This window comes from Lycium barbarum, chromosome 10 (genome assembly GCF_019175385.1).
Source record: "Lycium barbarum isolate Lr01 chromosome 10, ASM1917538v2, whole genome shotgun sequence".
Classification (NCBI taxonomy): domain Eukaryota; kingdom Viridiplantae; phylum Streptophyta; class Magnoliopsida; order Solanales; family Solanaceae; genus Lycium; species Lycium barbarum.
The window spans coordinates 65,001,412-65,028,440 of record NC_083346.1 but is presented as its reverse complement, the minus strand read 5'-3'; the positions used below and the strand labels follow the sequence as shown (position 1 = coordinate 65,028,440).

The 27,029-nt window shown below is 38.5% G+C and overlaps 1 protein-coding gene and 1 non-coding gene across 6 annotated transcripts; both read right to left on the bottom strand.

Moving 5' to 3' along the window:
• Nucleotides 1-1,796: 1,796 nt before the first annotated feature.
• Nucleotides 1,797-25,092, bottom strand: LOC132615384 (uncharacterized). 5 transcript variants are annotated; one of them, XM_060329988.1, is made up of 9 exons: nt 24,568-25,092; nt 20,299-20,367; nt 20,121-20,216; nt 18,973-19,020; nt 18,196-18,267; nt 7,249-7,307; nt 6,341-6,431; nt 6,085-6,257; nt 1,797-2,194 (listed from the first exon to the last, which is right to left on the bottom strand). In XM_060329988.1, the coding sequence occupies exons 1-8, from the start codon at nt 24,880-24,882 to the stop codon at nt 6,102-6,104; spliced, it is 906 nt and encodes a 301-aa protein (XP_060185971.1). In that variant the 5' UTR covers nt 24,883-25,092; the 3' UTR covers nt 1,797-2,194; nt 6,085-6,101. The 5 variants fall into 5 exon arrangements, with proteins under 5 accessions (XP_060185971.1, XP_060185973.1, XP_060185972.1 ...); XM_060329990.1 differs by having other exon boundaries at nt 1,797-2,184; XM_060329989.1 differs by having other exon boundaries at nt 1,797-2,184; nt 6,100-6,257; nt 24,568-25,091.
• On the bottom strand, nt 9,632-9,758 carry LOC132616389 (U6atac minor spliceosomal RNA). The gene has a single exon (XR_009573173.1). It is a non-coding gene; the product is annotated as a U6atac minor spliceosomal RNA (small nuclear RNA).
• Nucleotides 25,093-27,029: the final 1,937 nt, after the last annotated feature.

The following is a 27,029-nucleotide window of genomic DNA, read 5'->3' as shown; positions in this document are numbered from 1 at the left end:
GTACAAACCAACCATTTCTATTGGTTAGAGAGGTGGCAAGGTTTTCTATAAATAAAAAATTTGCCTCCCTTTTACAAATACACCAAAATTGAAAGAAAAATGTTGCTTCTCGTTTCCTCTCCTCTCGTCCTTTTATTTATTACTCTTTTTATTTTATAGGCTTAATGCATATGCGGCCCTCTAAACTTGCCCCTTTTTTCCATTTTGGCACTTCAACTAAGTGTTGTTCCTATTGAGCCCCTAAATTCATCCTCAAGTGTGTCTATCAAACACAATCCGACTTACATAGTATTTCTTCTTCAATGTAGCAACATGCTAATATATATTCTAATTTAATTATGCCATCTTTTAGCTAAGATTAGCAGTAATTGAGAGGGATAAAAAGAGTATCTCTTAATCAGGCTGACAGTGGAAGAGCAGAACCAGCAGAAACCGACACATCCATGACCTAAAAAATAGCTTACCATATGTCTAAAATATTACTCCACCTTCATTTCCCCAATTTAATTTATGCTTCTAAGAAAAGTCAGATTTAGGGGGTTTGATCGACACACTTGAGGACAAGTTCATAGGTTCAATAGGAATAACACTTAGTTGAGGTGTCAAAACGGAAAAAAGAAGCTAGTTTAGGGGTTGCATATGCATTAAGCCTATTTTATAAGATAATGTATTATTTGTGCTTGCACTACGCCTCTTATATTCGTAGACACACATCTACATGCATCTACTCTCAAGACAATTCTGAGGAGGAAAACTTTCCCCTACCAAGGTGGACTTCAAATGGGTCTTTAGCTTAATCTTGAACCTCAAACCACAACTGCAAGAGTTAGTGTATATAAAACTTGATCAGTCGAATTATTCAACTATCATTCAAGAACTACGTATTTGATTTGGGTGTCTTGATGAGTAGACTAGCATTTTGTTTTCTTTGACGATTGTCGTCCTCAAGTTTTTATTAGACCAATCACCAGAGCTTCCAAAAAACGTAAAGAGTGAAGAGATCAGAAAATATCTGGAATAGTGAATGGTTGGCGTGTACAAAAGTTCAAACAAGAAGAAAAGGAAACGATCAAACAAAACAAAATTACCGTCTTCTCTCATCCACGGCGAACCCCTGTTTTAGCTCCTTTTTCTGAAACAAAAACAAAACAAAATTTCTCCTATCACATTGCTTAACCTCTACAATTTGTTTATATGCATTGTATGCCTTCATTTATTCTCAACACGCTAAATAGGAAAACTCCTTAAAATTTTCTACAGTTTTTCACATGGTATCATAACAAGGCCAATTAACGATCTCACCGATTGTTAAGCACCAACAATGGGCAGAAAATTGCAAGACATGAAAGTGGTAGATACAATTCACCATTCACCTCCATGCCCCAGATAATCCCGGGATGCTTCTCACGTCGTGCGTGCTTGATGGGAAAAACGACGCAACCCGGTCTCAGGCAATAGTATGAAGCTCTATTACTAATATTTATTTTTCTATGTACTTCAAATTTGTCAAGTGCATTTTTGTAATAAGTACTTATACAAACTTGCTGTACTCTTCCCTATTCTTAGTTTTCTTATTCTTCAACGGCTGTACTTTTAGCAACGTTTTGTATATTCGGCGGAGTGAGAAACAACGTTAACATTTCAAGAAAAATGCTTCTTACAAATGCTTTATTGCCGATCAAATTTACTAGCCAATCAAATTTACTATGTGCCAAAATTCTTAAGAGGTTTTGACCGACGACTACAATTTTTAATCATTATTCACAAAGAAGTTAACAGTAGGAAAAGAGAGACCCTTCAAGTGGAAACATACTAACTTCAAATAAATTAGTACGTTACTATTGAAAATCAAGGTTATAGACCTATCTTTTACATCTACCATCATCCTATTAAAGTATCCCTCATAGTAGTTGTTCAAAGACACTCAAAGATGGATACAAATGTAACAAGCAAAACCTACAATATCTTCCATAAAAGTAGTGTGGAAGAAAATGCACATCGACCACTTTCTTAGATTATGTCAATCAAAAAATACTGATGACTCACGATGCCCTTACTACCCACAAATCATTGCAGAGGTTAATTGTTCCCACCACAAAAGCATCTCCAAGGTCGATATTCAATCAGAACCACCGGGGCTGGTTCCGCAATATTACCATCTTGAAGATTGAAAATCCAGGTGATCTGCAAGATGCTGGCATCAAAGCACAAAGAATCAAACAATTGTTTGCTTTAGAACTTCAAGAGAAGTTTGAAATTACCGATCACATAGATATGTCAGTACAAGTGCATATATATAACATAGCCACCACTAGTAATCACATGCACCCCTTGTCAATTACAAGCACTCAAAAGGAGGAAAAAAAGAAATCGAACGGGGAGAGCCCAAAAGTGCTTTAAACTATCAAAGCCACAAGAAAACTGGAGTATTTAGTAATATGACAGTTTCTGCTAACAGGAGTTCATTACAAAAAAAGTTGTTCCGCAGAAAATATAATACTCCAACAGCCATATATTATGTGATATATTTTATTTTTTATTGAACCAAAAAAGGATTGAGTCATCTCCGCTTCATAAAAAGCAATGCATTATGTATCCATTGCGCTCCTTTTATGTCCCGTTCATTCAAAAACTAGATAATTCAACTTTAAGGCAAATCAAGGGTTCTTGGGAACTAGAGACTCTCTAGATCTCACTTACCCTACACTCATATGCAGTCATTAAACAAAATAAATGGAATCCTAACAAACATTGGACTAATTTTGAGCATAACAATTCTTGGGCGATTTGCAGGATTGCCCTTCGCTGGGGGTGGTCTTTAATTTTTGCCCCTCAAATTGGTGGTCTTTAACTTTTGCCCTTCGCTAAAAATCCCTTGGTTTCAAGTTCGAACCCCCGCTCAGTCAAAAATTTCGCAAGGTAGAGTTTGGATTCGCCTGCCTTAAGGCAGGGTTTTGAAGCAAAATTCTACCTTGCGAATTTTATTTTATTTTCACTGAGCTGGGGTTCGAACCCACAACCTCGGGGTATTAGGCGAAGGGCAAAAATTAAAGACCACCAATTTGAAGGGCAAAAATTAAAGACCACCCCAGATGAAGGGCAATCCGCGCAAAAAAAAAAAAAGACAATTCTTAATTTAATTGGTATTGTGTACATGGATCCTTGGTTTCAGTTATGTTCTGTCCTTGGCAAAAGCCACAACGATTCCACGAGAGCATAGGTCTTTTGAGACTACTTCTCTACATGTAATAAGGTCTACCTACAAGATAAAAACATTTAAAAAAAGGAAAAAAAAGAGCAAAGGCATATTAGAGATTAGCTACTTTTTTCATTTATAATGCAACATTTCGGCAGAACCTAGAAGACGGAATGGAAGCGTAGTAGTCATCAACTTCTTCAGCCTCCTTATTATGTGGAGCATATCCCTTTTTCTTATTGGAAGAAAAAAGTGGGAGCCAATCTTAAAATCCAGTCTCTCTTCCAAGAGCTCATAGGTGTAGAACACAGGAGGTTCGAAAAGATTTGTCATCTATTAGTGAATGATGTCTAAGAAAATATAAGAGCTCCTGAATGGATAGAATGCCCTTGATGGCAGACACCTGGAGAGAAATATTTTTAAGCTAAAGTTGGGAAATCAACCACTTGTAGAATGCATATGATCAGCCCTTACAGCATACAGGAAGATAAAACAAAGGAATTTTGAGAAGATTTCTCCTCTTATCTTAGGTGAGTGATACCAAAGAAGAGACAAGGGTTTCTGAACGGGTAGAGAGTCATTGGTGGCAGATCATATCAATCTGGAGAGAAAAAAATTATGTTTTAAGTCAGATATGGTTTATGCTAGAGTAATGGCGAGCCGATCAACACACTCCACGCCCTCCCTATGTTTCTCAGAGAACACCAACTATAGACTGCAAACATCAATCCCTTTCTCGGAAAGGAAATCAAAAGATCCCAAAACAACCAAAAAAAGAGATGAACCAGCAGCATAAATTTTAGAAGCAACCTATAAAGATTGTCACGGGCCGCCTCCTTCATAGTGTCACCGGTACACTAATGGCCCGTGCGGCGCCCGTAGTCCAGGCGGCCTACGAGCCAGCCTAATGATAGTCCCAGGACTCATGGCACGACCTTGTGCCCATGGCTTCGGAGGCTTAGCTTCAGCGGTGCCGCTGGGTCGATGTCAAGGCCTTGGCCTTGCCTTACTAGTATGCCCCTGTGGCATGTTTCATATGTTTCATATGTTGGGTCTTTGTCTGCACACACACCTGGGGTGGGGTTTGCTACAGACATGACAGTCCCTCGCCTGGCGCTGAGCGTCGCTGGTGCGCGCACAGTCCAATCCTCAAGCTTGACATTGGCCTGGTGCCTGTGCACGTGGCCGGTGCAGCGCCCGAATAGGGCAACTCCTGAATCTTTGGCCTTTGTCATGTGTGTCCTTTATAGTATGCCTATGATGAGGCATTGCTAAACGTAGCCCTCGCGACATACTTCCATCCTGCACGGTGCAGCGTCGCCCTACGACTGCACGTCTAGGCCAACGAACCCTTGCTCGCAAGGCTGAACCTAAGCCACGCTCACAAGTCAACACACGAGACTCTTAAGAGAGGTACCTCGAGTGTTCAATCGGCCCGGAGGGCTTTCTCATTCCCAAGGATAGCCCGCAGGGCATGATCGGTCCATGCATCAAGCCTCCGGCCCTCGTTGGGCGCCCAACGCTGGCCTGTGGCCAAGCCCATAGAGTTGCATAACTCGTATGGGTACCTAGGACCCTTTGGGGATGCCTAGGCAAGCCCTTGAGGTTGGCCCTCAAGGTTGCTCACTTGGTGCGGCTTGATGGTGGCACGCACGGGGGAGGCTGGCTGAGCTGAGACACCTGTGCCCCCCTTATATATGCTTTAAAAAGAAAAGCCCACTGGACATGATTCTGCCCGAGAATCCCACTTGGCCTTTCTCAATGATTCGAACTCCACATGAGGCGCCGTCTATTCCTAACTCTTTCTCTTGACTTCCTTCACTCCTCCATGAAGTTTCATCTCATCCCCATGCTCGTGGAACGAGATATAGCCTTAGGAAGCTTTGACACTGACACTGCTTCTTGGCTAAGTCAAGCCTTTAGGTAAATGATGTTCAAATGACGCCAAACTTGGTAAGCACTTTCCATAACATCCTAGGAAGGGTGTGTTCACCCGAAATCTCAAGATTCCATCCATAGCTCGGAAACGCTCGGGACTGACACTCAGGCTCGCACGGGGCCACTTGTCCGTCGACGACCCGTGGGCTCATCCCAGATCCTTGCTAAACTTCCTTGCTACTCTTAGGATATGCAATGCAACATATCTAAGATGATTGTAGACTCCCGTCCGTCGGAGCCCATGTCGGTGCACGTCGCCCGCACGGTTGACACTGCCTGCGGGGCTGACAGTGCCTGTGGGCCGACACTGCCTGTGCGGCTGGCACTGCCTGTGGGCTGACACTGCCTGTGCGGCTAGCACTGCCTGCGCGGCTAGCACTGCCTTGGCCCGCTCAGGGCGCGCGGGGTTATGGGCGCCAAGGCACAATGAAGGCAGCCCGTAACAAGATATATGCTATCTCTCCAAGAGTTCAAAGAAACAGAAATTGAAATGCCACACACAATTAAGACATATTGTGCTGTCTCGTTCAAGTAGAACGTATAAGTGCACATTGCAACCATAAAAGTTGGTCAATGTTTCGGATGAGCAATCATTATGTTTTACTTTTTGCATACATGTCCATTTCAAGGTAAAATTCAATTTTGGGAACTTGAAACTTGTTGAGACAACTAGTCATTACATAAAAAGACACTAGAAGAAATCTCAAACAATGAACAAAATTGAAAAACAAAATCATGATTAAAATTTTGCTGTAATTTAATAATACTCAGAACTACATATACATAATTGGTAGACACCTAAGAAGGGGTAATACAATTTATAATTAATGTGTAAGGCCACATCCTTTGGCATAAAGCAACCTCGAAGTCGTGGGGACCTGGGGCTTTATTCAGATTCTATGGAAATATAAATAGATAATGAACATAAATCACAAATGTACTTGAACAACCTTCAACTTACTCACCATCATCTTTTTCGTACCACAGTACTTTGAGCACGTTGAGCACCAATTGCTTGTTGTCCTTGAGCCCCTGCTTGTCCACTAGTCTGTTCTTCAGCCATATTCATAGCTTGGGTCATGGCGTTCATAACAATGAGTCCGAGAGGGATCAAATACATCCACTGAAATAAAAATCACAAGAAAAGGGTAACAGATGAGAACGTGGTATGTACGATTTACAAGAAACTGTTTCAATCAGACTCACATATTTAGCCCAGAAAGATCTCTCTGGAGGCTGCACTTCTTCGCCCTCTACATTCTCTCCACCAATAACAGCTTCTGAAAATACAGGTGTTCTGTCCCAAAAAAGTAACTAGCTTTAACATTCAAACTAAATTTTAGCTACTTCATGAGAAGTACTGACATGAATTCATGGAAATAAGCAACTAAAGCAACATAGCTCATGGAAAAATTGCACTAATGTCTTCGGCTTTGCTGAATCTTCCTTTTCTGCTCTGAAGAAACTCAAACAAATATATCTGTAATGCTTGTACTAAAAGTAGGGACATAATCATCTGATAGACTATTCCCAAGCCATTTCTTTAAGTTTCCCAGAAGGAGAAAACAAGATTTCTCTAATGCCCCACCCCTCCTGTCAAAATTGACATATTTTGCTTTTCAATACTCAAATCAATCAATTAAAGTGCACCGGATATATTTGAATTTTCAATATAAAATCCAAGTATTTGGAAACTACAAGAAAGATACTACACGTTGGAAATATTTTCAGATGTAAATGTTTAAATTATAATGTTCCTGTGAAATCTCCTTCAAAGTTTAATAAGAGTGCCTTAGAGAAACAACAATCTTTTGAGGACAAATGGTGCAAAACTAACACAATCCAGTAGATCATTTCTGAAAAGAATGCAGTCTCATATGATAGGACAAGTTCAGTGTGAAACACAGCCAGGTACTTGAGGCTTCTCCTACGGAGATTATTAGTCTATATGAACTCCCTGGTAATAGTGCATAGCATCCAAAAAATAAAAAAATGCATAGCATCATGATAATCTACTTATCTAAGTTGATTTGTTACCACTTGTAACTTGTTTTATGCAAAAGGAGGATACAATGTCAAAAAAATAAGGAAAATAAAAAATTACAGTGACTTGCCTGGGTGCCTGCTCAGTAGGTTTTAGGACTGTATGCGAGTTAAAGGACCATTTCGCAGGCTGAAATAGAAGCACCAAACTTAATATCAGTCACAGGATTAACATCTTATTAGTTGTTACATGAAATCCCATTCCTCCCCAGAACCATGAAAATCCAATAAGGGAAACAAAAGGAAAAAAACAAAGGAAAAAGAAAATAGGCCTCAAATACAAGTTTTTAACGATTCACATGCTTGAATTGTTGGGAAAAATACGCCTGCTATGTGGAATTGTGAGGTACTAGCTACAGATATTGATATATGTGACCATTTCAAAAGAATATTGATATATGACGTCTACAAGATTACGAGCAAAAGAAAGGGTGGGTAAAAGAGATAGCTGTGCAATTGGGGGAGGTTTGTATGTATTAAGCCTGATGTTAATAATGTTACTTGTTTTGAAGTTATATTTGTGATTGTTGTATTTGAAAATCATGTCACGGGTACGAGTCGTGGAATCAACCACTAATGCTTGCATTAGGGTAGGCTGCCTACATCACACCCCATGGGGTGCGGTCCTTCCCCGGACCCTGCTAACGCGGGATGCTTTGTGCACCGGGCTGCCCCCTTTTTTTTGTGTCATTAGCTGATATATGTGTGCCCTAGAATAGGGGAAACTTTGTTTATTTTATGGGTTGTAGGGGTTAAAAAGTTGTTTCGTGATTAGTCCCTAGTGCTGGTCATGGCTTCGAATTGGGTCGTGATAATCGTGGTATTAGAGCTTTAGTTTTCATAGGATTCTATGAGTCATGAAGCAGTTCTGGGTATAGTCTCATTATGGGCATATTGTGCGCCAGACTTATAAGCGGGAGGCTATTAGATGCATATACAGCTACTCTAAGACGTTTAAATTGCTTTCACGGATATGGCAGAACTAGGGCATCAGCTACACCTGAAAGAGGAGACACAACCGTTGGCCCAGAGGTGGCATCAGACGGCAGGGTAACCCCACTAGAGGTCAAAACAGAGGCTGAGACAGGGGTCGTGCCACACGACGTGTAGGGGCCAAGGTCGAACCCAATTCGAGCGACCAGGGCACTGGAGTTGCTCGTCATATAGAGAAGGTTGTTGTAAAGGAGCAACAGGCACCAATTCCTCTGGTACCAGAGACAGCCCCAGTTGGGATGCATCAGACGCAATAGGGAATGCAACAGGTGAGATTGCTACCGGGCAGGCTCAAATGGAGAGTCGAGAGGTGCATATAGGCAGACAGACAAAGTACTAGAGGATCCGGACGCACTTGTGATTGAATTTTTTAAGCTAAAAACTCCTCTCACCGGGTCTAAGGCAGATGAGGACCCTCAGTAGTCCCTTTTTTGAAAAGGTTAGTAATAGAGGCTCAGTAGTTCCTCGAGGGTATTCGAAAGGCGACCAATATCATGGGTATCACATAGGAGAGTTCAGTTGAATTGGGTGATGTAGCACATCACTGGTTAAGACATTCCATTCTAGTAGATCTACTGATGCTCCGCCGTTGTATGGAACAAGTTCTCAAAGGCCACATCACTGGTTAAGACATTCCATTCTAGTAGATCTACTGATGCTCCACCGTTGCATGGAACAAGTTCTCAAAGGCGCTTATAACCATGTGAGGCCTTAGCTATTGAGTTCGGAGAAATTTCGACAGACTGGAGATATGAGTGTGACAGAGTATGACTAACAGTTTAACAGATTGGCACGCTATGTGTCCACCTGGTACGAGATGAGAGTGCCAAAATGTTTAGATCTATTCCCAGATTAGTGGACCCATTATATGACAGATGCCATTCAAGATGAATGACTTATCACATGGAGTAGCTACTGGCCTTGCTAGAGAGTTAGAAGATACAGGCAGGGAAGAGTTAGAAGATAGAGGCAGGGGAAGAAGAGCATCCGGGGAGCAAGGTAAGAAAGGCTAGGACTACAAGCTCCTTTGGAGAGGCATCAGTTCTAGCAAAGGGTGCACATGGACAAAGGTTGAATGTACGGACTGCACCTGCATCCGTTGATCAATCATCTTCCAGACAGGCCACACAAGCAACTCCTATGTAGTACTTGCGGTGGGGCACACACAAATACATGTAGATAGGGGTCTTCATGGTTGGTTTGGTTTGGCTTTCACCAAAACCAAACCAAAACAACTAGATCGGTTTGTTCGGTTTTGATTTTTTCGGTGTTGTCACTAGTCAGGTTTTTCTGATTTTGTCACAAAATATAAATTCATTGTTACTTTGTACGAGTTATGGATAAAGTTTTGATAAGTCAATATATGTTGAGTAAGAATTGATTAAAATGATGAATACATGATCTATTGATATATCTTCATGGTAGAAACTTGTAACACATGATAATTATTTATTTTATATGGAAAAATTGGGGTAAAATCCACCAGAGTAGAGAAGCCATAACCGGATGTGTTGTAACAGGTAAATTCCTAAGGCTGTCCCTGTCCCTGTCGGGGAAGATGCCAATCATCTCTCCTTTCTACGAACACCACATGATAATTTTTTTTTTTTAATCAAATAATAATCTGTCATTCATTTATGCTTTCAACCTTCACCAAACTTTAATAATTATTAAATGCAAAGATCAATATGAAGCCTAAATAATGATTTGCCCCATTTAATTTTATGAAATACAGTTAAAGACAATCCAAAGATTGAGAAAGATATAAGAGTAATAGATCTTGACTCCTGAATATGGAACAACAAGGGGATTGAAGTATTTCAACAACACTTGATAAAAAAAGTGATCATGCACGCTAGAAACAAAATCAAGCATTATTTCAAGTAAATAAAATGAATTTACTATAATAGTTTTATTAAATATTTCTCGACATATATTTTAAGGAAACCCTATATAGTTTTAAAAGTATATAAGAAAAATATATTCATCTCGGGTTGGTTCAGTTTTTCCTAGCTCAATTGTCATGTCCATGCTATAGCTTGCACGCACGTCGACAAATTCCATGAGGTATCTGCTACCTCCTACCAACACAGGTACCAGATAACTTTGTCCACCAAGACTTAAAAAGATGCAAAGAATTACCTAGTGATTGTGCCTCCGCTGGGAATTGAATCTGGGATCTCATGGTTCTCAACTCACTTCATTGACCACTAGACCACACCCTTGGGTGCATCTTGTGAATTCTTTAAAAGTGTACAAGTTTGCTTTTCTTGCTATTTGTTAATGTATGTCGTTCTTGATTTTAATTATTAGTTTAGATTTAAATCACCCAAAATTATACTGATTTTTTATTTTCGCTTAATAATTAGGAAATCGTTAGTCTCTAGTTTAGTTAATCAATATTAACATACTCTACTCATACTTTATTACTTGAAAGACCACGTCTACTTGCGTGTTGCGTGTTGCATGTGCGTTTGGGAGCAACATTGACATAATATCGGGCTACCATCAGTTGAGATAATCCGAAAAGGTAATATCCTGAAGACTACATTCCGAACATGACATGGGCATTACGACTTTTTAGGTATGCCGTTTGAGTTGGCTAACGATCCTACAACCTTCAGAATCAGGTAGATATGGATAACTTTGTAATAATATCTTGGTATATGCTCGCAGTTTGTACATGTACGACACTAACAGATGGTACTGTACACATTGCGAGAACATTAGCTGTATGCTAAATTCTCCAAATGCAAATTCTAGCTAGATTCAATAACGGTGTCATATTCATTAAAAATGGGATCAGCGTGGACCAACAAGAAATAGAGGTTGTCCCGAGCTGGCCTAGACCCACAATTGCAATAAGAGGTACGGAGGGCTAAGTTCCAATTGTCTCCTTATGAGGAGAGCTTCTTAAAGCTCAAGGAGTGTTTAATCACAACATCTGTGTTAAAATTGCTTTCCTAGTGGTCAATGAAGTGGGTTGAGAACCACGAGGTCTCAGGCAGTGTTGTTAAAGGCGAGCGCCTTCTCGCCTTTGGCGAGAGGCGTGGTGTGGCGAGGCTGCTGCGCCTTTTTTGGCCATGGCGAGCAGACCTTCAAAAGGCGCGCCAATGGCGAGAAAGGCGCTAATGGCGCCATGGCGAGGCGAGCAGCTCTTTTAAAAAAAAAAACAATTAAAAGAAGTGGACTTAAATAAAAATAGCAGCTAAGGTTTTTTGTTTTCCTCCTCTCTTCTCCTTCAAGGTTTCAGGTATGTTTCTTTCTCCTTCTTCTTTTTCTTCAGTTCTTCTTCTTTCTTCTTCTTTTTCGACTTCTGATTCTTCTTCTGTTCTTCTTCTTTCTTCTTCTTTTTTTCCGGCGACAACAGCCCTATTTCCGGCCACCTCTGGTTTTTTTTTTCCTTCTTTCTCTTCTTCTTTTTTGTGTCGCTTGCATTATTTCATTTCATATCGCTTTGATTCTCTTAACCTTATCTGACTTCTTTTTATGCTTTTATTGAGCCGAGGGTCTTTCGGAAACAGCCGTCCTACCTTGGTAGGAGTAAGGTCTGCGTACACTCTACCCTCCCCAGACCCCACGATGTGGGATTTCACTGGGTTGTTGTTGTTTCTCTTCTTCTTTTTCTGTTTTTTCTCCTCTGTGGTTTTACCCTCTGTTTTTTTCTCCTCTGTTGTTTGCTCTGTTTTTTTCTCCTCTGTTTTTTCCTCTATTTTTTTTTTCTCTGTTTGGACCAGTGAGGCAGTGGCTGTTTTGCTCCTATTTTTTCTGTTCAATAATTGTTTAAATTTTGTTATACAGTTATAAACAGTAGGTTCAAATTCAATGGAATCGTCGGACGCTAGCAAAAAAGACATAGGTTGGAATTATGGTACCAAAGGCCCAACAAAAGATTCAGTCACATGTATCTTTTGTCGAGGCACTTTCAATGGCGGAATTACTCGACACAAACAACATTTGATTGGTGGTTACAAAAATGTAAAAAAATGTACAATTTGTCCGCCTGAAATTAGGGAAGAAGTAAAAAAGTATGTTGAAAGTAAACAGTTGTTAAAAACTCAAATGTTGCACCAAGCATCCTTGGCTAATCTCTCTGATGAAGATGATGAAATGATGCCTCCTCTCTCAAAAACTCAATAAATGTCATCCAATGCATCATCCACGGCACGGACTGCCAATGTGAAAGGTCCCATGAATCTTTATTACCCGCAAACATCAAAGGGTAAGGGAAGCAGTAGCACGGCAGCGTCTGATGCATCCAAGAAGTTGCTAAGAGATCGCGCTATAAGTGCTTTTGCAGTATGGGTATATGATGCAGGGCTCCCTTTTAATTGTGTAAATCACAAAAGTTTTGATAAACACATTGAGGCCATAGGACAATATGGCCCAGGAATGAAACCTCCTACCTATCACGAAATTAGAGTTACTCATCTAAAAAAAGAGGTGGAGAAGATAGATGAGATTATTGAGGAACATAAATTGAAATGGACAGAGTTTGGGTGTTCAATTATGATGGACAAGTGGACAGCACGAAATGGAAAAATGATCATCAATATTTTGGTCAATTCTCCATTAGGTAGTGTGTTTCTTGGGTCAGTCGATGCTAGTGATGAATCTACAAATTCCACCAAGATGTTCAACTTGTTTGAGAAGACTATTAAGCAAATTGGACAGGAAAAAGTTATACAAGTTGTTACCGATAATGCTAGCGAGAATGTTAAAGCCGGTGACATGATAATGGGTGTGTACCCGCACATTTATTGGACTCCATGTGCTGCACATTGTATCAATTTGATGTTTGGTGACATCTTCAAAATAAACCCATATGCTTCAGGTGAAAAAAAATAGCTCTAACTTTCTTTATAGCTTATACTATATGCTTATTACTTAGCTTACTTAGTTACTAAAATATTCCTTTTACAGTTTTTCAGAAGGCCATTAAGATACATTCTTACATAGCAATGAGGCCATTGTTGTTGAACATGATGAGAAGATATACAAACCAAAGAAATTTGGTGAAACCGGCTAAGACAAGATTTGCAACCGCCTTCTTAACTTTGCAATCTTTTTACATGCAAAAGAAAAACTTGAGAACTATGATCTTCTCAACCGAATGGACAGAAAGTAGATTTGCAAAGGAACTTTTGGGAAAAGAAGTTGTCAGACATCTTACTTCTACATCTTTTTGGAATGATGTTGTTAGGGCACTTAAAGTTGGTTCTCCTTTGATAGTAGCGAGGCTTGGTGGATGGAGAAAAACAACCATCAATGGGCTATATTTATGAAGCAATGGATAGAGCCAAAGAAGCTATTGAAAAGGGTTTTCATGGTGATCGGAAGCAATATGAGAAAGTTTTCGAAATCATTGATCGGCAGTGGACGGACCAACTTCATAGACCTTTGCATGCAGCAGGCCATGTTTTGAACCCGGGAATGTTTTACACTAATTATCAAAATAAGACTTTATCAGCCTTGGCTGCCATGTGACCAGGAGGTCACGGGTTCGAGCCGTGAAAACAGCCTCTTGCAGAAATGCAAGGTAAGGCTGCGTACAATAGACCCTTGTGGTCCGGCCCTTCCCCGGACCCCGCGCATAGCGGAAGCTTAGTGCACCGGGCTGCCCTTTTTTTATCAAAATAAGACTTTATCAACAGAAGTGTGGCAAGGTTACCTTGAATGTGTTGGTAAGATGGTCCCTAATGCAACACAAGATGCTCTTGTCAAAGAGCTTCATACGTATAAACATGCATTGGGGACTTTTGGTATGCCTCAGGCTATAAGAAACAGAGACAAAACATCCCCTTATAAGTGGGTTGATTTAGTTATTTTTATAGCTTTACTTAAGTTATTTGACTTATTTATAATTATTAAACCTTTAATTTTTTTTTATAGCTGAATGGTGATCGGTATTTGGTAATCATACTCCAAACTTGCAACAGCTTGCCATAAGAGTATTAAGTTTAACTTGTAGCGCATCCGGATGCGAGAGAAATTGGAGCGTGTTTGAACATGTGAGAAGAAGATTTATTATATTCTAATTTCTATATACATTATTATTAGTATCTACTAATTAGTTTCTACAACTTATGCTCAGATTCATACCAAAAAGAGGAAGAGGCTTGAACTATCGCGTCTCAACAATCTAGTGTACATTAAGTACAATAGAACATTGAGGCGTCGTTATGATGTTGGCGATACCGTTGATCCAATTCTGTTGGATAATATTGACGAAGCAAATGAATGGTTAATTGGATGCCCCCAAAATAAAGAAGAGGAACTAGTATATGAGGGATGTGATCTTGATTGGGGTACTGTTTCTAGGGCGTCTGTAGTTTAGGAGAATATCTATGGTCTTAAGGGCGGTTCTTCAAGTTCAAGGTCACATAACAAGGGCAAAGGAGTAGCTACTACTGCTACAAGCTCACTTCGGTCTCGGTGCTTAATTGATGAAAACTCCGAGTCCGAGACTGAGACCGAGACCCGAGCCCGAGGAGGAAGAAGATGAGGAGCAATATAATGTTGATAATCTTGGATATCAAGAATTTGGAAATCTTGAAGATCTTGAATTTGAATAGCCTTTTAGTATTGCACTATTGCTTTAATTTTAGTGTTGCTTGTCTTGTCACTTATGAATTATTGAGTCATTGACTCATTCAAGTTCTAGACTTTTAGTATCTACTATCTACTTTTAATTTTTGAATTGAAATATTTGCTAATATGTTATTGCTAGTGAGATTTTGATTATTTACATATGCAATTAAATTTAATTTTTTGGTATTTATTGGCGCCGCACTTCAAAAAGGCGAGCGCCTCGCCGCGCGCCGCGCCTTAAGGCGAGGCAGGCCCTTGTCGCCTTTTGTCGCCGTGCGCCGTCCAAAACACCGGTCTCAGGTTCAAATCCCAACAAAGACAAAACACTAGGTGATTTTCATGACTTAAAACTGGCAATAGTGCTTGTTCTTAAAAGATGGTGTCAGTATATATATGAGGAACCTTGTGAGATTTGCACAAATTGCAAGAGCCTGCAATATATTTTCAACCCAAAAGATCTAAACCTCAGGTAACAGAGATGGATAGAGTTTAAAGGAATACAATATAATGTATCAAGGAAAAGCTAACATTGTGAGTGACGCATTGTGTAGGAATCTATGGCGGTTTAGCCCATCTTGTTCCTATGCAAAGGCCATTAGCTATTCAAGTTCAAGCACTAGTGGATAGATTGGTGAGACTTAGTAACCACGATACGAAAAGAGTATTGGCCGATGTAGCTCTAAGCCTGTAACAACCTACGGACTGTGGGCGGTTGAGCTCGAAAAAGAGCTCATTGTGATACTTACCTTAGGCAAATTCCATACTAAAAATGGGAGGGGAAAGTTTGGGGTCAAAAAAAGACGAGTTCAGGATTCAACTATTGAGGCGCCTTTTGGGTTAAAACCAAGAGAACAAAACCGTGAAACCCCAAAGGTTGGGACAGAGCGGACGATACCTTCGCAGTTAAGCCTCAACCATGACAATGGTTTGTTTGTTTTTGAGTGCTCAAAATTGGTTCTGCAAGTGGGTTATTCTGAGATTTTTTTTCTTTTTGGCTTTAGTTTCATTTCAAAAAACATAACAAATCAAAAACATGTTTAGACAAGAAAACAAGAGTTGAAAAAAGAACAACTTGTTTCTTTTCCAACTGAGTATAAGTTTAAAGTGAGGGGATGGGATAGAATTTTCACTCTGGGGGCTAAATTAATATGGTGATAGGCCTCTGAAGATCTAATTTCAACCGCTTTTGGCATCTCCAGAAACCATAAGGCCGTGATGAGAGAAGGGGATGAATGTTTCCAGACTTGTAATCAGGGTTCTCTAAGGCGCGCTTAAGCCCTGAAGCAAGGCGCAAAACATGTTGAGCGCTTCACCTCACTTTATGGGCTTCAGTGTCGTCATCAAGACTACAGCATACTTTTCCTTGTCAATGAGCATAATCCTGAAGATGCGGCACTAACAATCGATATTTCACTTTATCGTAATTTTTTTCAATTTCTTTGTCTGTATATTTGTTATTCATGCTTATGATTATTAATCCTGGACTACACATACATATTTGTATTTTTTCTTCATTTGCGCGTTTTTTCATTAAAGCCCACGTTATATTTGGACTTTGCACTTAAAGCCCCAAAGGACCTTAGAGCTTTTTTGCGCTTTTGATAACACTGCTTGTAATTCATAAAGCATTTCAAGACAGAGAATGTAAGAACTGAAGGGATTACAGACTGATTCGAATTTACTAAAAATGGGGAAGAGAACGAAGACTCTTGGTTATAAGAATATAAGGCAGAGAAAAATACAAATTTGGAGCTACTTCATGGTAAAGACACAACGGATGTCGACCACCCATTTATCAGTTCCAAAGAGGTGACAAGACTGGAATAATGTTCAACCTTTTCATACATACTAGGTTATGCATAACAGTTTAAACATCTACTTTGGACCTGAAGGTCCAAAGCCAGCTCAATTGGAAGAACAAAGCTTGAGATATCATCTCTCAGCTATCATGTGACTAATTGGAGAGGAGAAATAGAAGATTTTCTGATGGGAAAAGGAACTTCCACAATTAGCAGATTTTACTTCTTCTTTTTTTCCGTATATTTTGGCACACAGCTGCATACAAGATATTGAGGGCCCATTATCCACCAAGTTTTAACCATGTGCCAGTAACCCTTGGGGATTTCTCAATTATTACGAAAAGTATTCTAGGTGGCTATGCCAAAATAATTGGCTGGTTACTCTACTGTATTCCTCTTGTATGGGCTGGTATCTGTTGAAGAATCCCACATCAAATCGAATGAAAAAGGGATAAGTGGTCTCCTTATATGGTCTTATGCGATCCTCCCTTCGTCAGTTCATAACCCACAGCGGAAGGCATTCTACCCAATAAGGCCGATACTTCGGATCCTGCTTGGACGAAACGGAAGATATTGTCAGTAAATAGAAGTACGTCTTGCTCATTAACATCTCGAAAATATTCCGACATAGTTAGGGCAGTCAAACCAACTCTCATACGAGCTCCCGGCAGTTCATTCATTTGATCGTAAACTAGGGCCACCTTTGATTCTGCAAAAACATTTTTTCATTAATCACTCCAGATTCTTTCATTTCCAGGCAAAGATCATTTCCTTCCCGAGTACGTTCACCCACACAGCCAAATACGGATACGCCCCTATGAGCTTTAGCAATATTGTTAATCAATTCCATAATGAGTACACTCTTTTACCCACTCCAGCTCCCCCGAATAGTCCGATTTTTCCTCTACGGCGATAAGGGAGCTTTTGGGGTTGTTAGGGCCAAGATTCATTCTTTACATGGTATAAGAGCAGAGACCATCCCAATGCTTGTTTACCGATGTTGGGCCACCATATTAAATTGCTCACGCTCCAGATGTCCAGACTTGGGTATGAGGTGGATGTTGAAGAGTCTCACATCGAATGAAAAAGGGATAGGTGTTCTCCTTATATGGTATTGAGCAATCCTCCCCTCATGAGCTAGCTTTTGGGGTTTAGTTAGGTCCAAGATCTATTCTTTACAGTATCTTTTTCCAATAGAACATTTCACTTGTAAAAATAATTTTTAGAAAGTGGTGTGAAAAATCATTTTGCCTTAATCATTGGGTCTAAACAGTTCAGCAAATATAGAGGTTTTGAAAAAGAAGCTCTGATTTCCATAGGAAATCTAAATATACCATGTAATCTTCAAAAGACAAATTACTATAGCTTGGTTTTGGTAAAAGTTCTTTAGATATTAATAAATCTTTCAGAAGAGAACGCCTAAATTTGGAATGACTGTCGAGACATTGGTAATTAAGTTTAAGTTACTTACCATTCAGACAGCTTAAAGCTTCAATCCATTGCTCTATCTAAAATCTAAAGCTCAAATCTGGGTATACTGATTACCCATACGTGATATGCTTCATAAAAGTTGGGTGAAAGGATGGGCAGGTTGGAAGGTGGATAGGGGTCTAACACTTAATGATCAATACTTACAAACTTCAATTGACGAGGGTACTGGCATGCACCAGGGGAACCATAATTAACAGCCAAAATATTCACACCGTCCTGCAATGAACACATTAAAGTCAGGATCTTGTCAAGGATAAAAATAAAAGATTTGCAAAAATAAAGAGTACGCTGTATCAATTTAATTAATTTGCATAGTAACAAAAACTATGACCTCACATGTCTTTACTGAAATTCAAGAGAAAATACTTAAACTAGCCAAGGTAAACTGCCTCTCCCTTATAAGACAATACAAAATTCAAAGCATGCTAAATTGAAAGATAAAGGCAATACGTCATGTTGAAAAATCTGAGTTTAACTTATTTTCTTTACTTTCCGCAGTGCTTAACAAATGCTCTTAGCTAGGACAAAATTAGATTCTTAACCAGCTCCGTCCAACAAAAAAAAAAAAAAAGGGGGGGGGAAGGAAAGGGAAATGTTAAAAACATATTACTCCCTCTGTTCACTTTTACTTGTCCACTATTCCAAAAATAGATTTTTATTTTCACTTGTCATTCGCATATCAAGATAAGACAACTTTTTTCTTCCTGTTTTACCCGTAGTATTAAATACTCACTTCAAATCATTTTTTCAAATCCAATAAAAATATGCACCAATTAATATGGGTAAATTCGTAGATTATGCGCTTCATTTATTATTTTCTTAAACAGCGTGAAAAGTCCAAAGTGGACAAGTAAAAGTGAATGGAGAGAGTATATCAGAAAAATAGTCAACTTAGGTGATGAGTATTGGGTTGACTATTACCATATGTATGACAAAGTGCTCCTCCAAACCATCCCGAGGAAGACACCTCTGAGGCAAAAACAGTAATAGCAATTAGATGATGAGCATGTCATTCGAAGCTTGCGGTATTCCAAGAAAATACCAGAATGATCAGTCAAATCAGAAAGGAAATTCAATTGTCTGAAACGGAAAATAAAAAATGAGAATAAAGGATGTGGGTGACAAGGGAGAGCCGTAAGCTAAAAGAAATTCTAAGCGGTCCAGAGCGTTAATAAATAATTTCTTGCCCGAGTTAGATATTGTCCCTCCTGAAAAACAGAAAAACTGGTGCATAACAAGCCATAATATGAATGTTATTGTTTACCCCCTTTTCAATTTATTCCTCTGTTTCCCTAGATGTAAACAGCTTTGAGAAAAAGAAGTTCTCAAGAGGTCCCTTGCCTGCTCAATGAATAATTTATTCTATGAAAGTCTATGGCAACCTGGCTGTTCTGCCGCCTCTACCTCTAGTCCCCAGTCTCTTTAAATTGATATTTATTTTGTACCGTGGATTTTTCGATTTGTTTCAAGTAATTATCCACAATGATATAATCTTCCTAGGGCAATATAACCTTTCAGCAGAATAATCTTCCTAGGGCAAACAAAAGGGGCTAAAATGCACATAGTAGCACCAGGAAGAAGATTATAAGTTTCAATATTTCTATTAAAACTTAAATTACAACATTAAAGTCGCACATATATGAAACTTCTTGTTTTCTAACAAATAAACTTTACTGGTTGAAATGCCCTTGCCAGATTAAAAGGAAACATCTCTAGAGAGTATGTATTAAATCACATGAAAGTTTCTTCCTGAAAGAAGTTCTACAGATAAAATGCCCTTGCTAGACAATTGCTTATCATTTTTTCTGACATTGGTAACTTTAGACACTCTATCATTTACCACAATATTTAACTTTTTAACCCTAAGACTTCAATGTCATAGGGTAATGTAAGCACCAATCAAAAAGATTCAATGTCATAGGGCATACAGGCATTGGCATACATCAATTTACACAAAGGCAAAGTCGTCATGCCATTTCAAACTACTCCTTCCTTGTGAATTTCCAAATGTATAGACACTATACATCACAAAATGCTGATACTTCAAGTTACAATCGCTCCAAACTTACTGCTTTCACCGAGGAAACAACGTATTCTCTGCCAGGAAGGTTCAATACATTGGATGGTACTCTTATTCTGTAAAAGTCATCACCTTTCAAGAGTTTCTGCATCACATAAAATTCACAATGTCAAGTCACAAATACAATAAAAGGGCATTCTTTTCGTAAGAACGGAAAATTGAATTACTTTGAAATCCTCCTTCTCTGTTCCAGTAAAAGCATTTCTGGAGAAGCGAAGCTTTGTCAGTGTTTGCGTCTGTTACAGAAAGTGTCAAAGATCTATTACTGGACGATGAAAAGTCAAACGTCATCCAAGACATACTCAAGTAAATGTCAAAAATCTATTGGTATACAGTAACTAAGTGTTTTTAAAAACCAAAAGCGCAAACGAAGTGACAAGATCCATGGGAGCTGAAGTGAAAAGCGAGAAGAAAAGTTCATACTTCTTTGAAGTGAAGCACACAATTTTCGGGTAATAAGAAAATGTCAAGCATCTATGAATTTAGTACAAAAACATTAAATTGCATTTAAAACAATTAATTTTAACATCCAATATACAATATTGTGGATATTGATCCAACTCCTCAAAGCTGATGTTCAAAGAAGCAACCAATTCTCATCGAAAGCAACTCATGGACCACCATTTGAAGCGCAAACTTCTCCAAATAGCATGGCTTCACCCATGAAGCAATATTCCCTCGCTTCATCGCTTTAAGCGACGAAGCAATGATTGTTAATAAAACAGGCAACCAACAGCGAAGACATACTCTCTCTTGTAGACACACACCCTTCATAGCTATTGGATTCTCTCTCCAACAAAATTTACGAGTCCATTTAATATGGAATGACTACTAAGATAAGAGTTGAAGTTGTATTATGTTTAAACTAGAGATAATCTAACGCCTTACAGAATTTGAATAAAAGTGGGGCTCAACACATCATCTTGTTAATATAATATTGAAAAAGTATTACAAAGTGTAGAGAATTGATTTCTATTTTAGAAAGTAACATGATCTATGGAACAACTCAATATAAAAAGGACAATTAATTTGGGGCAAAGGGAGTAGTTTCTGAACATCAGCTAACCACAATCCTCAATAGTCAGTAGAGTAGCTTCATTTCTGCCTTTCTCTTCTTCTTTTTGTTTTCCTTTTTTTTTTTTTTTTTTTTTTTTGGGGGGGGGGGGGGGGGGGGGGAGTTAATTCAGAAACTTGTCTCTTTTTTTTTATATATATATATAAAAATTCTGTATAGAAATGTGATTGACCCAGACCAGGCAATTTGGGACCACTTGTCATGCTTTTTGTTTATTTTTCTTTTGAAAATTACGCACAGTTATTTTCCCTTTAAAAAAAAGAAAAAGTTAGCATGGACATGTGATGATGAACGGAACAATTCTCCAGTCACAAATTGCAAAAAAAAAGAGGCAGTTTTACTTTGAAAAACAGTTTTCTGGAGGAGTTTTATATTTGAAGTGTAAAATTCCCCCCTCTTTTGTAAGTCAAAATACTTGCATTGACAGCACAATGAGGCAGTGTCAAAGTATGCAAAACATTGGCTGTGTCACTCAACCACAATCATCAATCAAGTTAGTTCAATTATTCAATCACAATCTTCCTTGAAATTTATGTGCTTAACCTGGAAACTGTATCTTCTGTATTTCTTGTCCTTGCATTGTGCAATTGCTAAATAGAATAAGAAATCTTAGAAATCACATGAACAGTCATTTACCCCCAAAATCCTCTGCAATGCCTGGGAAGCATCATTACTTTGTACACACATCCACAAATGCAGTAAGTGATTTATCAGAATTTGTTCAGGCTGCTAGTGCAGAAAATGATTTAGCATAATTTGTTCAGAACTTGTTTCCCACCATGAAAGCCAAGTAAGTACACCTTTATGCTAGTTATGCAGCTTTTATTTCAGAAATGCGTTTACTAATTTCAGATTTTCCAACTAAATGTCAATTCCTAGGCCATTTACTAACTCCAAAAACCAAAATTACCTAACAATTCAACTACTAGTTCTCTAGGAAATCAAGTTTAAAAGTTTTTGTGGTATTTCATTCTCATTTTTCTCCTCAGTGCCCAAGGTACAATTCTTACTATCTTAAAAGAGAAATCATGTTTGATGCTGTTATCGTGGACTCAGCATTAATTACAAGAGGCAGACATTCTATATACCTTTCGTATCTACAAGGACAAGATAATAAATCACATGTTTTATCTCCAACCGGATCAAAAGCCAGAACAATGGCAGCGCAAACTCCGTAATGAAATACTTCCTTTATAACAAGCGCTGAATTCGGCCCAAATTTCGGAAAAGAAAGGAGGGGAAAAAATGCTCTCTAGCCTTTAGATCCTTCATCTGTCATTTCTCTTCTCACACTAAAACATTGATAATGCAAGGTTAAATCAATAAGAAATCTAATATCCGGCTTCTAGCTACACCATGATACAGAACACTACATAGGTCCAACTGCAAGAGAGGCCATGTATCTCAGTGATTCTACGCTTTTCCACAAATGGTGGGAATGAATAGACCTTTTTTTATAACTAAAAATGGTGGCAAAATTGTGAGGACAATACTTGAGGCTAAGAGAAAGCACAGAAATTTGCTCATGTTAAAAGCTAGAAGTAGAAGAGATTTGAAAAGAAGAAGATGGAAGGGAGATGAGAAAAGTTTAGAGCTTTGACCTATGCATTTTTTACCATCAGTAACTCCAGCTGAAAATTTGAATTGATAACTCATTCAATTCATAATAAACATAGGAATATAACATCCTTTACAAATACATAACGACCACAATTAGACTTTCGAGATCTCTTTGAAGCTCTTCAACCTACCATAGAGATTTCCTCTTCTCCACCTCAATTGAATGCTAGAGACATATTTATATGGCATCATGAAATTTGAGCACTTACCTAAGATTCTGGATAACTCTATTACAAGTAGCTAAAAGTACCTTGGTAACTCACTACACAAGCTTTCTATAAGCCGAAGCCACCGCATATTCTTCTCTTCAGTAGCTGCTACTGCCTTAAAACTTAAAAGCTTATTGTATCTTGCAGCCATTATCCCACAGGCAGAAACAACTAATGAAAATTCATAATGAGCCAGATCACAACTTGTTCCCAGCCCTATTAGTTACTCGCTTGGGAAGTAATACACCTAACGACGGTTCAGAAAGGGTAAAGATTTACCTAGGCTCCTAAAAAGTTTTACCACTGAGAAATAAAACACTTGTACAATATATTAATCACAGAACATAGCACGATTTAAGAGACAGAAAGAACCTATTTATAAGCTGCTATGAAGTTGCTCCAATACTGCTTTAACCAAACAAAAAAAAAAAAAAGAAGAAGAAGAAGAAGATGAAGAAGAAAAAAAAAATTGCTGCAACACTAATAACAGGCTCTTGTGCATTAATGCTAATCATTCCCCAAAAATCTAATGAGAACTCAGAACTAATAACTATGTGCAACCAGTTCAACAATTACTTCATTTATGACAGGCCAAAAGTTTCAAAAACAACTAGGGACATGACATAACAGAGTCATTACTCTTACTAAGTAAACTGATATAACAAACCACTACTTGCTTCATGATTAAGTAAAAACTGATATCAATCTATTTTCTGCAATCTTTATATTACCCAATAACTACGATTACAAGTAGGAAGACAGTTACAAGAAATAATACTAACTACAATTACTTAATATTAATCTGTTTTCTGCAATCTTTTATATAGTTAATGGTCAAAACCACACCTAATCTATCCTCTTTTCGCGAGTTTCATACCGCAACTATCCATTGTTCCCTTTACCTACCTAAACTAGGTATGTAAAGGGAGGCCAGGGGTGTGGAGGCAAACTCAGCATAAAGGTGTGTTTTATTACAAAGGGAATGATAGTTTAGGTAGGTAAAGGGAACAATGGATAGTTGCGGTATGAAACTAGGGAAAGAGTGATAGTTTATGTATGTTTTTGACCATTAATTCATCTTTATATTACCCAACAACTTTTATAATTACAATTAAGGAGACCTTACTCCTACCAAGGTAGGACGGCTGTTTCCGAAAAATTACAATTAAGGAGACATTTACCAAAAATAATACTCCCTCCGTCCATTTTTACTTGTCATGAAGTGACTTGACACACCCCCTTAAGGAGCCATAAATAAAATAACAATTTTACTATAACACCCTAATTATTGCTAAGTCATTTAAATAATTGAAATCAGTCAAACATACTTGACTTTAAAAGTTATACAGCCAATAATAATTCCTTGAAGTTTCCATCTCAATAATTAATAATAAGGGTAAAATAGGTATGAAATGGTAAATTATCTCTCCGATAAGTAAAAGTGGACATTTAATTTTAGTAAACACGACAAGTAAAAATGGACGGGGAAGTAGTAATAATTACAATAATGGGGACAATTATTAACGGAAGACCTGGGAGCCATGGGAAGAAGATTTGAGGCGAGCAGTGAAGGTGCCGGCAGGGGAGAAGTCGGAATCACCGAAAGCATGTTCAAGAGTGAATTGGATCTTTGAATCTGAATCGGGTACGGATCTCTTCCGGGTCGACTGAACGGAAGAAGGTTTGACGTTATTCGGATTGGAGGAACGGGATTGGGATCGGATTCCACCTTCCAGACCAAACTCTTCATCGTCCACCACAAGTTCGTCAGATTGGAAGCCATGCGACGCCGTAAGGATCAACAGCAGCAGGAAGAAACCCGCTGCAACTATAGATTTGGTTCTCATTCTTCAACGAGTTCGGGAGTAACAAGTGTGAGAAGCAAATTCGGTTTTAGAAGAGTGCGGACTAGCCTATGTAAATACTGCACTGAGGTAATAATGACTACTTCAGCAGTAGTAGCAGTACCGGGGGTGTTCAAAATCAAACGCAAAATCGTAAAACAGGTTTATTGGCTTCGGAACCGGGCTCGTGTCACAGTGGTAAATGAGTGAACAGTTGTGGAACACTTAGGGGTCGTTTGTTATATGTTTGAAATTATCCTGGGATTATAAGTGCATAACAAGGTATAAGCTGGGATAAGAAGGTATAAGCTGGGACTCAACATTAATTTTTGTACCATATTTGATATAAGGTATAAATTTATCTCAGGATAAATTTATATCTTCTACCAAACATGATATAAAAATTAGTGCTGGGATATCCAGCTTATACCTTCTACCAAACTACCCCTTAGAGAGATTGATAAACACTTAAAATCAAATTGTATTGTTTAGTATGCTTGTGCGTGTGAAAGAACCAGCCAAAAGTAAAAGGGTCCTCCTCTTTATATAATAGAGGAGTCCTAACCCTAATAAGTCTAAATAGGTACGAAATCTTCAGTTAGTGATGAGCGAAATCGGCGCCTCCATATCCGGCTGATAGCGGATATTTCGAACTCTCGTTTATTTGTCACGCCCTGAAACCCACCCTAGACGTGACTGGCATCCGACGTCATAAACAACATCGGAAGAACCTAAACGACACAATAATAACACTTGAACCCGCTAGATTTAACATTCGCCTCCAACAGTTTATAAAATAAAGGTAAACAAATCATAAGTATATGGATTAAATCAGCGGAAGTCTTTATAATTTAAACAAAAACATGATAGTGTGCCCGAAAGAGTTAAACAACAACTCTTCTTCTACCCACATTTGAATGTATACTAAGGAGCTTCTAAGAATAAGGAATAATGTCTAACCTATCGGAACGCAGTCCAGAAGCTAATATAATTAAATGGAATTAAATAAATAGAGTGTCCCACGAATGAATGTGTGGGCTCACCAAATCAGCAGCAACCGCAAGTCCTTCCTAAATGCCCGGAGTATCAAGAACCTGCTCTTCACCGTTACTTGACATACCATCAAAAACAACAATGGTATGCCTGAGTACTTCGTACTCGTACAAGTAATATGTAAATAAAGTGCAATAATACATAAAGAAATCAGTCCTGAAAATCATGTGAAACCAATGTAAGAACAGTTATTCAGTTTGTGCATCTCAATATAAATTATCAAAACCGATTATAAGGCCTCTTGTCAAGACACAACTTCAAATATGCCTTTCAATTGATCATAATTAACAACAACAATTCCATGAGAAAATAAGAATATCACACATGTCAATACAGGCCTAAGAATCAAGCACATCGAAGGGGTGACCGTAGAGGTTCCCTTGTCACAGCGCACCACACCGGAATATAAAATTCAGCGGTGGCTATCCTTCCTCCCGAATAATTAGGCATAATCACACCCAGGTAGCGAACCCGGAAGTGGCCACTTTTCCTCCCGAATGGCTAGGCATTATCACACTAGGATCCATAGTGGCTACCCTTCCTCCCGAGTAGCTAGGCAAAATACAACAACCAGTTTTCATAGCATAGAAGCCAATTCATAATTCATTTGTAATGTAGTCACATCATCAATTGTCATTGAGGTTCATTATGCCATATTGAAAGAATAAGTCATTTCAATCAATGTTTTGAAAACATTTAACTTCTTTACGAAAGATTTCCATATCCTAATTCGTCAATGAGAATATCATTACCGGAACCATCATTATTAAGCATCTCTTATAGAGGAAAACGTTCATAATATCATATACATATATAGGGTTTTTTACAATCTAGGTTTGATGTGGGTTTGTCCCCTCACACACATTAACCGCCATTTAGACATGAATTAGAGTTCAAGAAACATGAAAAGATTACTTTTCTTTTCATTCATTAAAGAACCTTGAATGAAATATATACTTCCAACAATAGTTTCAAAAAGTGATTTTCATCCAAAATAAGTTTTCAAAAAGAGAGACATACCTTAAATCCCGCTAAAAGCTAGCAAAACGGAATTCCCAAGGTTCAACAATCAATCTACAATGGATTTAGATGAGAAA

Excerpts from the sequence above, each read along its gene's own strand:
- LOC132615384 (XM_060329988.1), bottom strand. The coding sequence starts at position 24,882 with ATGAGAACCAAATCTATAGTTGCAGCGGGTTTCTTCCTGCTGCTGTTG. Across the intron at positions 19,021-20,120 it reads TTGTTTCCTCGGTGAAAGCA|AGGTGTCTTCCTCGGGATGG; the intron begins GTAAGTTTGGAG and ends TTTTTGCCTCAG. Across the intron at positions 6,258-6,340 it reads GATCTTTCTGGGCTAAATAT|TGGATGTATTTGATCCCTCT; the intron begins GTGAGTCTGATT and ends TTTTTATTTCAG.